General features: G+C 35.5%; 1 protein-coding gene across 9 annotated transcripts in view; it reads right to left on the reverse strand.

The window, feature by feature from the left end:
* The window catches only part of POLK (DNA polymerase kappa), a 35814-nt gene that overhangs the window by 17060 nt on the left and 6690 nt on the right, over positions 1-12064 (reverse strand). For 7 of the 9 annotated variants that reach the window (XR_014230672.1, XM_082336117.1, XM_082336121.1 and 4 more), the window contains exons 2-3: positions 7983-8161; positions 5447-5566 (exon numbers count right to left, since the gene is read on the reverse strand). Coding sequence is in view for 8 of the 9 variants with exons in the window: in XM_082336117.1 (XP_082192243.1) it covers positions 5447-5566; positions 7983-8120 (258 nt within the window). In the remaining variant the exon portion in view is untranslated. Of the gene's footprint in view, positions 1-5446; positions 5567-7982; positions 8162-9915; positions 9931-10386; positions 10517-12064 lie in introns of those variants that run through there. The other 2 variants (XM_082336120.1, XM_082336122.1) reach the window with 2 other exon arrangements.

Genomic DNA, 12064 nt, shown 5'->3' on the forward strand with positions numbered 1-12064 from the left:
ACAAACCAGCACCAACAAAAAAAACCCAATCAAGTTTCTGATGAGACTTGGTCTCAGAGAGAATGCTGCTGCAGCAAATCGTAAAAATAAAAACAACAAAAAACAAACAAAAAAAAACAAAAACCAAAACCCAATGAAAAAAAAAACCCAACCCAACAAACAACAAAACCCCACCTTTGTGGGGAAGAAAGAAAAAGATACATCATCTGATTCAGACAGAAACTTTGTAAGACCGTGGAATATGCGGCTTTAGCTACTGTGATACTGGTTATTTAAAAAAACTGAAAACATGCTGTGAGAGAATTTCCAACACTCCTAAACTAAGCTATCACACTTCAGAAAATCGGCCTAGATGGGTGAAGGGAAGACCAACAGCTCGCAGGGACAATCCATCTATCTTGTCTTGTCAGAAATAAGTTCTCAAACAAACAGGTTAATTTACTGCTAAGTAAGCTACTGGTAATCCCTTCATAAAACTCCTCAACATTTGTTACAGGAATCCATATCATATAAGGCTGGACTACTAGCAAAACTGCAAGGTGACTTTTAAAGTAAAGCCCATACACAGAAAGGACATTTCACCCCAAGAGTTAAAGATGTATCGGTACTTCTGCTCCATCAGGTCCATAGTGTTGTGAGGCAGAGGCCAATCATACAGACCTCTCCATGAAATACTTGAATTGTGCTTAATTTGCTTGCATTCTTTTACCAAAAGAGTTGTGGATCATGTGCTTGTCTCTGAAATACCTTTCAACTGTGAATGAGGTATGAACTGAGTGTCACCAGAAAGCATGAGTGCATTATTTGACAGGCGATTTTTAAGGTCTACTGATTTAAGATTACTACGTTGGCAGTACCACACTTCATTCTAGAAGTGAAAGAGAAAACAAAAAAAAAAAAAAAAAAAAAAAAAGGGGAAGTGCTATCGAACTATGATTATCTAACCACACTATGCTAACCTCTATTTACACAACAAAAGGTTGCTACTGCTAGAAAAAAACAAAATAGGCATAACAGAGCTCAATAAATGCAAGTAGTGAAAAGGAACCAAAGTTTCACTTTGCTTGCAAGCACCAGGGGACACACACACACATTCAAGACATCAAGGTATCATTACAGAAATGTCTCTGGCTTGATTGCAATGGGTTTATGGTCCTGGAGAGGAATGTTTGCACACTTACTTGAAGACAGTTTCTCTTTTTCCCCTTGACACACGTGCTTAATAAAAAACAGAAAAACCTTATCCAAAACCCCATCTTTGGAGCTGAAGACACTTAAACCAAGGCAAGTGGCTATGAATGTTCTAACTAAATTGCTGAGTAATGACTTACAAAGTCTTTTCTCTGTCTTGTTCCAAGTTGATTTGAGGGATGAAAGGCTAGAATGGGGCCTCAGACTAGGCTATTCCATACAGAAGAGCACAGTATGCTCCCCAAGGCCGAGAAAACTGGTTTAGACAAATTAAAAGCACAAGGGGAAAGCCATTCAAACAACAACCAAGCAAAAAAGTGGGGAATTTACATTATTTTCATTATGCTACTAACTCAGCAAGGGTTCAAGTCACACTATAATCATGAAAAGTATCCGTACTTTAAACTATACAGATAATTTTCAGGTTACTCTCTCACTCAAAATGCTTAATTAATTAATACTGTCAATTGCTCCTCTTACATATCTTCTGTATCTCAGTTTATCGCATTTACAACAAACTTCTTTTTGCCTTTTCTCCCCAAATGTATTTCTAACATATGCATGTAAAGAATGAAGTAAAATTACATGAAACGAAGCAAAACCACAAAAAGATAACTCTTCAGCAAAAGCAACTGATACAAGTAACGTGCCAAAACAAAACACATGAAGACGTTCTCAGAGAATTCTGGGCATCTACAAATGTTTCCTTGGTAAGATAAGGAAAGTTATGGAATAGTTCCTTAGCAGCAAGCCAGGTTGACAAGTTTTTAAAAGCTGCTTTCAATTTTCCTTTGAAGACAAAAAGAGATACTAAGGTTTTTTTCTTTCTAAGCTAGATGGAAAAAAACCTAAAAAGTACAAATTGTAATTATAAGTTTAATTTTGCTTATAGTGACTTTTAGACAATTTAAAGAGTAACTGCTCATTCTTTCTTATCCCATGATGCAAAATACAAGTTTTCTATCTTAAATTGCTTTGTTAAAGTAAAACAGAAAAGATTATTCAAAATCTCTTTTACATTTGTAAAAGCATCTGACAAGGTGAAGAGGTATCAAACAGTGGCACCATCTGAAGACAACAGTAACTATTTACAGGATAAACATCTGGGATTAAACCCACATGGATGAAAATAGCAAACATCAGTACCGCAGTTTGCAAATCTGGTAGCAGCTAGATACTTTTTAAAGTATTATTAGCTACTGCTGAATTTCAAGCAATTTCATCTAGGTTGTCAGGATAATCTAACTCTGTTACAGGAAAGTTTTCAAAAATTAAGAATTAAATGATACAGTACAGTATGTAATTTCCCTTAAAAGACAACAATGGCACTCATTAGGAAAACTTCAAACCACCTTTCACATTTCAGATGATTTAAAAAACAAACAAACAAAAAACCCCAAAGTAATATTTGTACACAGAAATGGCAGTTTTAAGCAGATTTACAAGTACTTTCTAACCTCCAATATTTGCAAAATCAATGGTGGTAAGTGCCCTTCTGCAAAGAAGGACTTCTAAGGAAAACCATAAAAAAAAAAAAAAAAAAAAGATAAATACCCTCACAAATTCCTTGACATACACACACATGCTAGTGGTGAGATAGACAGCCTTATATTGCAGATTCTACATTTTATTTATATTACTGTTTCCACCATGTAACCAGGATTTTGTCCGACAAATCCAGTAAGTGGCGATTTTTTTGTTTGGTTGTTTTTACATTACAGCACTTACATCAACCGCCAGCTTAGCAAGCTGTATCAGAGCCTCTAACCACCCTACAAACAAGACTTGGATCTGCAGATGAGAACTTGCAGCATTCATAGAAGTAGATATATGGATACCTTGGCAATTCTGGAGTACATCCCACTTAGAAATTTTAGGAGAACAAATTCTCTCATGGTATACCAGAAGGTAGTACTAAAAAGAAGAGTTAAAGAACTCGACAGACAACAACAATAAAGACGAAAAGAAAATAGTGAGAGCTGATTAAATCCATATCTGAAGACCTAGAGAAGCTGACTAAACAACACACAGCACATATTCATAAAACCAAATAGGACAAACGACTTGCAAAGTTAAAGGTGGAGATAATGGCCTGGGGAAGAATAGCTGGCAGGTAAGTGACAGGAAAAGGGGGAGACATTTAGGATATCAGACGTAAACAGATAAAGACTGGCTGGGCCAGGAGACTGGGGGCTTCAATAGGGACACTGGGGCCATAGACCAGGACTGCTTTGGAAAGAGGACTGATGGTAATCCAGGGATGTGGGACAAGAAAAGGAAAATTCGGGATAGAAAAAATTAAAAGAAAGGAGAGGAGAGAGAAAAAGGGTCAGAACTTGTGATGAAGAAGAGGGCAACAACAATCATGAACCAGAGCTTATCTGCATACAGAGGACAGAACCAAAATCCGAGATTTTGAGATGTTTTTATAGTAGCAAAGATCTAAAACTAGCCAGCAAAAAAGTGTGCATGTTATCCCCCTCTAATGACACTTCTCATGCAGTACGGCAGCTGACTTAACAGTTACTCCATTGGAAATAAAGATGACTGCTATTTGAGGAAGTGGCATAAAGATTTCAAACATGGGGTTTGAAACTCAGGTCCCAGTAAGACCCACATGAAAGAATTTCTCTCTTTTTTTAAGCTTCTTTTTTCTTCTATAGAAAGCAATTTTCATACAAAACATTAAAAGAAAATAACGTTATGTTGCAAGATCAAAGAATCAAGATCAGAAAAAGACAGCATGAGGGTAGTCAAAGCAATTCAAATTTATTGGCTTTCACTATATGCACTATATATTCTTTAAGCACATAACCATACACTAATTTTATAGGATCTGTGTCATTCATGTCATTCATTTTATAAGAAAGACTGTTTTCTGTAAAATGAAAAGTTCTGTGGTGAAGGAAGGATGGAAATGGAAGTATTTTTTCATAATTAAAGCTACCCCAGAAAACTAAAAACCCAAAAAAACCAAAAAAAACCCAAACAGACAAGTAGAGATATAACTGATCCGTGTTAAAGATTAAGTAAAAACAGTTGAGGCATACAGCTTATAACAAAATTTTCAGAGGTACTCAATAATTACAAGCTTTTCTGGGCACAAATTTGAGACACTGGCATATAATTTACGGAAGTGATTTGCAAATCTGCAATGAACAAAAAAAAGATTGTACACCAAAGCTCGGGACCTATAATCCTCACAATGGCATTCAAAATTAATGGATGTGTTTAATCTTCATGTGTTTCATCTCCTCATCCATAAAACAAAAATATCACTCTACCTTGCTAGAGTATTCCAAGAATAATTTAAAGAATTCGCACTATGTGGTGTACAACACAGAAAAGCCTATGAGGAAGTCAGTAATTCTGCATTCAAAACTGGATTAGACTAGTGTACAACAAGTAAAGCTTGGGGCCACCCATTGAACAATGAGGACAACAGTAAATATTGAATAATTGCCCACTCAGTGAACACTGTCTGCACTGTGCACTGAACGAAGCAGGAATCCTGTTAGGGAAAAACAGCAAGCAATCATGTAATTAAAGACTGAATCACAGTACAAGTGAAAAAGGAAAGGAATTAAGCTTCTACAAGCAACTTTAATTCTGTTGCGCCTAAGAATGTATAGTGTGCAATTTTGGTGCTGTTTTCTTTTAATAGCCTTTCATACACAGTAATACTTTGGATACTATTACCTATAATTCGCATTTGAGAAGAGAAATAGCCTCTTTGTCTTCCTAGTTCAGGACACTTATATTTCTTGGGACTGCTTGCCATGATGATATTTTCATTAATTAGCATAAATAAGGAATAAATTATATCCAGAAGAGTTGACAACTGTGACCCCCCCCCTCATCCCATTGCAGCCCAGTGAACACAAAGACACATATATTGTAAAAACAGAAAGTAAACTCAAGACTGATACGATACTTATTAAAGAGGTATTTAATAAAACTTTTCCATAAACCATAATGACATCCCTTTAAACTGATCAGACTTAGAAGAACAGGAATTACTTTGCTTCATTTTACTCATTTAGACAATATTTCAGAGTGATTTTACAACCTATTCTGCTAGCAAGTTTTTATTAAGATTACATCATCAAAACATTGTGCACTTTTACTTGCATAACTAACATCAAAATGGTAGTTAATGTTGTACCTATCACCAGAATTCAATGCAATAAACTAGAACACACCAAAATGTTTATCATTTGCCATTTACTCCAAAAAGTCCTTACAAAATTAGTACCTGCAGCTGTGCTTTCAAGAGCTGTTGTGTTGTAATTTTCTCTTTTAGCTGCATCATTTTTTCAATTCGTTGGTTAACTTGTTGATCTTTTTTAAGTTCATTTTCATAAAATCTAGAACCCTGGAAGAAAATTGCAAAAACACTAAGGTTTTTATTTGTCTTTTTCCTATAGACAACCACATTTGATCTTTAAATACAGAAAACTTAGAACACAGTAACAGTTTCTAATGCACACTTTGGATTTTCATATAAATGATACACAAAACAGACCAGTGGTGCTCTACACCTCTCCCCTCAAATGACACAAATACATTTCTCCCTTTCAGATCCCCTATACTCAGATGAGTATAAGGGACTATTTAGAGAACTTACTATGTTTACTTGTTCTAACACCTGACAACAAAAATTCCAAAATAGCAGAGAAAAGTTATACTACTCTTTGCAATATCTCCAAGATAAGGAGTATAAAACTCTAAAAAAAATGATTTAAGCATTTAATCTACATGGAAGTAAATAATGACACTGTAAAAGTCAAATCTACTTATAATGCTGAGTATTTCATTGACCACTTAATCTTGAAGGACACTGCAGAATTAGAAGCTATTTGGAAGAGGATGATGAAAAGCAAATGGGTATAAAAAAGCCCTCTTGCTCTCAAGTATGTAATTGCTCCTTCAAGAAAAGGAATGAATAAAAGGAGATGTAATGAAAACATAAAAAGACAACAATCGTGTAGAAAATGTATAATGTGACTTCTCTTCCTGACTCAAAGAAAAGAGGGCATACAATGAAATACAAGAGAGGAAAATTCAAAACCAGGAAATAAAATATTTTTCTTGCAACATCTGCATAGCTTACAAGAGAAATAACATTTGCAGGAAGAGTTAATGTCTTTTACTGAACCACATGATAAAATCTGCAAAAGTGGACAAATTTTTAGCTCAAAGCCTCTGACTACCAAACTGTCACTGATGCGAAGAATTCATCCATAGCCAAATCAGAATCAGGCATTTATATAAGAAGCAAAAATATCCACTTTTATAATAATGATAAAAAGGATGAATGGCAAGACCATGTCATGTCTTATTGCTTACAAGAAATCTCTAATTAGAAGAAATCAGGGTGTGTCTTCTTTCAATATCAGACATGCATTTCATCTTTTCTCCCCTCTACAATCAAACATGACTTGTTGAGACTCATTGAAACAAATAAGTACCAAAATGTTGGTGTAGGAAGCAACCCAATACTTAAGGTTGTTATTAACCTGTGGGTTTTTTTACATCTTTTGCAATATTTCACAGTTGAAATGCTCTAAAATCTTGCTGTAATACAATTGTGGGTAGTGTTTGTACATGTAATTTTGAAGACTAAAGAAAAGCTCAAGAAAAAGAATCAACGCTTCTTTTCAGATTTCTCATGCTATATCTAGTATTTATATTATTTTGCTTTTTTTGACAGAAATATATTCTAATACATAGATGCCTGTATATCAGTTTTGAAAGCCTATTTTACAGTTCATTCTATTTTATACCAGGAAATGAAACAGTAACTGTTCTGATGAAATAATTTACTGAAATATCATTATTAGGGTTACGTCTGACAAAGCACTAAGTTTTCAGGAAAGAGTGAACAGAATAAGTAGAAGAAACATCTAACCAATAAAGGGCTTGATAGCATATAAAGTATAATTAAAGTGAAAATGCAAGGAAAAAAATGTTTGCCAAATAAGAACTGTTTGTAGCATGTTTTCTGCTTCCCCCCCCCACCCGCCCCTGCAGTTTACCACAGAGCAATAGCAGTCAACACAGAATTCATGAGCAAAATATCAAGGACGTAACCTAGGGCCTCAGTGACACCAAATGAAATACACATTTGTGCAAGGAAAAGTAAGAAAACTCAGAGTTGCTCAAACAAAGTGTTATCCCCAGATAGTTCTATGTGAAGACTCTCCAATGACAAGAGAACTAATATTTCAATGCTTTGTAGATTTGTGGGGTCCTCTGTGGATCTTTGGTACAATGTTGCACACTACTGGCCACCTCTCTTGAATACTGAGAAGACAGTCAAGAAGACAGGCAGTAAACACAAAGAAATTCTACTGAAAGTACTAGGAAAATCCTGATTACAACAAATTCATCAGTTACAGGAAGGTGACCAATAGAGGTAGATCTGCTTGGCTGATTAATGATGGGGCGGGCAAAAGGAAAGGAAAAGGGGAAAACAAGAGGCCTAAGGAAGCTGAGACCTTCACAATTACCTGTGGACAACGCTGTGACATTTATGTACTGCTTCAGGCAAAAAGGGAGCACCTAAGGACGTACTCCGTTGTGTTCCTCCATGTCCCTATGGATTAATCTAACAGTACCCTACGGTACCCTAAGCTACAGTTCTTCCCCTTCATCCCCACACATACATTTCTTCTTAGAAGCTGCCCTCCGCTTGCACATGTGATAGATAAAATTTGGGGAAGGGAGGAAGAAGGCTTTATGATACTGGACAACAGATAAAGCACCAGGAAAAGAATAATCAAACCAACCTTGGTAGCTTCCATGATGATTTTATTGATCTTCTCTTTATCCAAACCTTGCATTCCAGCTTTGTTATCATTGAGGCCCATTCTAAGTAGAAGTCCATCATTGCAAGAGCTGTTACCAACTTTTTTCATGTCACCCATCGTACTTCTTGGAAACAAGTACCTCTTTTAAGACTTAATACCTAAAAAAAAGAATTTAAATCATATATATGTTTCTAAGTTCCAGCTGAACTATAAAAAAAATTATGGAATTCATTTGCTGTATTTATTGAACAAGCATTTTATACTTATTCAGAAAACAACATACTTATCACAAATATGAAGACTTGTATTCCTGTAAAGTGGCTGACCTGCCACAGTCAACACATAAAGCCGTCTGTAACTATATCAGTGTTTGGAAAGAGTAAGATTTTACTTTTTTATTGACTTAAAAACATACTCTTTTAAAAGCTCCCTTACAGAAATAATTGAGCACCACCAACTTCAGGTAAAGGCTAGTACCTTACGCATGCACATGGGATTTATGCCTGTATGTTATCCTGTCAGATGAAACAATACTGCCTTAAATACAAAATACTGCTCACTAGATTATTACAGTAAAAGAAAAGAAACTGAATGATTTTTAAATTGAAGAAGACCATTGTTCATTTAGTCCTCACTCCTGCTTGAGATAAGCCATAGAATCTTTCCCAGTAACTTCTAGCTCAAATTCAAAACTTTTGTTTGTGTTAAAGCTCATCTTTTAGAACAGACGGCTTCAATTAAAAGTTTTTAATAAAACCCTATTGTTTAATTCAGGGTAAAATTAATGCATTCTTTTTTTTCCATTAATTTGTAGAGCCATGGTATCCAACTAATAGAATTTAGCAAGCCTTTATTACTCAATTACTGCCATCAGTAATTTCTTATACATGCAGGTATTTTTGATATGTGAACTTCTGATATCTTCCCTTGTTGCTTATGAAAGTAAATAGCTGAATCCTTTGATAGGCTCTAATTACATGATAAATTGTCTAGTTATTAAATTGATCTTAAAAAACTAAAGCAAGCAAATTTTACCCTCTGTAGCATGAACCTGCGGTCTTATTTTTGCCAGATTAAAGCAAGCAGAATCCAAGTGTGATACTGGCATAAATTACGTAAAATGTATTTATTACTGGAAAAGCATACAGAAGGAATTTCTTCCTACCCGAAGCTGCTGACTCATAAACCACTTCAGCTTTACTCTCATGCAGGAAGCACACTGGCTCCTAAACTTCCCCTTCACGCTGCTCCCTGTGACAGGAGCCCTTCCTGTTTGGAGGAGCTACACCCTTTTAGGCACATACAGCAGCTCCGTTAAACAACCACAAATTACACAAATCTAAGAGCGTTACATTTTTTCTTTAAATGCCACTTTCCCACTCCAGGACTTAAGTGGGTCACACTAGCAATAACACGGAAGGTAGTCATTATGTATTTCTGCGTTTATAGATGAATTTTTGCTATTAAAGAACCATATGGGTGACTTTTTAGAATTAATGGGGGCAATGTTCGTAACTTCCTGAAGATCATCTCCTGAAACATACTAGCTGACCAGTCAAGATATTAAAGAAAGCCATCTTTAAAAAAAACAAAACATTTTTCTGACAAAAATACCCCAATTTTAATAATATTCTACTAATTCAGATTATATTTATGATGTCTTCCGAAGACGGAAGATCATGTGAGTAATGCTATGTTTATCTCCAGCTTGTTGTATTTCAAAGAACAGAAGGTGATGTAGAGACCAGAACTCTTCTCTTGACCCTTTAGTAGCACCTGAGCTACTATAATGGCAACTAGGAATGGGAGTGGCTCCATAGCTCTCATGTATCTATCAAATAAAAGACCACAATGATGAACATTTTCATAAATTTTTCACGGACAGTAGGACAATCTCTTACAGTTAACATACCCATTTACCAGAACAGGTTTGGTAGACTTCAATCAAAGGTAAAAGCACTGCATCCCACAAAACATTCCAAGTTTCATCTCAAGCTCATTAGCACTCCCGTATCAATTAGCTCCACAATAATTCCATTGTTACTGGCTATGTCTGGAAAGTAATGGGCACAATTCCCAACAAATACTTTCCTCAAGGTAAATGATCCTCCACTATTCCCTCTGGTTCTTTTATCACTTTCCCTTCAAGAATCTGGAATGAGCCCAAGATTGTTTCAATTTCCTATTCCAGTCTTTGCAACATTTTTAGCTGTTCCTTATTCCTGAAAGTGCCTTTATCCCTAGCATAGAGAAATCTTTCCGCTCTCCTCACTCAGATCACTCTTAAAGGCTCAGTTATATAGCAGAAGCTTTAAGCATTAATTCATGTCAGTCAAAAGCCTTCTCTATCACACTGTTATACATCCAATGAGAAAAAAATTACCATGATGATACCAGTGATGGAAAAAATAATTGTCTTTAAAAGGTCTCATAAACGGTGGTCTCCTGATGTGTTGTATCTTTCCAGCTTCTGGTGTGGAACAAAATACATTGCTAGTACCAGATGATAAAGTGTATAAATATCAAATAATGCCTTAGTTGGAATTAAGAAGAAAACATTTATTTGAGGACATGACATTAGTTCTGCACCAAAGCTTAAACGTGTACAGAAGGGAAAACGTGAGTAACAACTGATACAATTTTCAGCTGCTTAACATGAACAGAACCTGAAGATTATCTTGGTTTCAGATTAACAGGCTTAAAAAAAAAAATACATAAAATATTTAGCATATTGAAATGAATCACAAAAGCTACAATAAGACAGCTGTCAGATAAAACCAGTAGATCATCTGCCATAGACAAAATGAAAATGGAAATATTTAAAGGAAATGCAGGAGAAACACAGTTTGAAACACTATGCAAAATGTGAACAAAATGGCCGTGTAGAAACTTGGTAAGGACAAGTAGTAACTGTTTTAATGGACAATTGACCTAGAGAAAAGATTTAGCTTGTGGTGACACAATCTTATAAAATTTTTGCTAAAACAACTTGGGAAAAGTGGGTAAAGCCTTAGAGTCTAATGAAACACTAACTCAGAACAGTCTAGGCAAAGAGTGACATATTTTTGGCATGCTGTCACCTCAAGAAGCTGCTGGAAGACTGAGCTGTTTCCTCTAACAGAACACATTAAATCTCTCTCAGCATCATACTGAGTAAGTAGGGTGTGAAATCAGAGAAGTCTGTGAAGGCAGTTTACAATTAAACACTATCCTATTATTGCTGTGATTTGGGAATGGGGGGAAGGGAGCAGGAGAATCATCTGTAAGTGAAGGAGGTAACTTTCCAGTTGCTACTGGAAGGACTTCTAAAAGTAAAGAGGAAGACTTTGGCAGTGGATGCCAACAGTTAATGCAAAACAAAAAAGTGGAGATGAACCACAGAATAGCATTACTGTGTAGGAAGCTTTGTTAGTAACCCGGGATGCTTACAAGAGGAAAGAGACCACTAATAAAACCCTAATCAAGCTTTTCTAGAAGCAAGCACAGAAATTCAACTGAACCAGTCAGACAGAGTGATATAGTATACGAAAGTATCAAGAGACTGAAACAGCAGTAAAATCAGCGCAACAATTTAATGTCAAGTGTCTTTATTTTTATGCAAATTTAGCTTATTTTTGGACAGTTGACTGAACTAGCCTGAAGGAAATGGCTTGTATTTGATCCTATGCCACTCCTCGAGCCTGTCTTCAGTAAAAATCCTCCAATTCCAGCAACAGAAACCATGTGTTGTGTGAAAACTTAAATGTATTATTATTATTATTATCATGTAATAAAATAAGACATAAGAAAGATAAAAAATAGTTCTAAGACTATTCATTTCAGTGGACACAGTGATGTTATGCAGGTTATTAACACCTGCAAAGAATGTTAACAGTTTGCCTTTTATTGACAGCATTAACAACTTGTTGCGATGAAATATTAGGACTGGAAAATGACACCAGTATGGAAAAGCTTGAAAAAGAATTTATTTATATACTGAATTATGTTTTGATGCATATAAATTGTGTACCAGTCCTCATAAAGAAAATCAAATTCTGACATCTTTGCTATCACAGATGCTC

The sequence above is a fragment of the Platalea leucorodia genome (assembly GCF_965183815.1).
Source record: "Platalea leucorodia genome assembly, chromosome: Z".
Lineage (NCBI taxonomy): Eukaryota > Metazoa > Chordata > Aves > Pelecaniformes > Threskiornithidae > Platalea > Platalea leucorodia.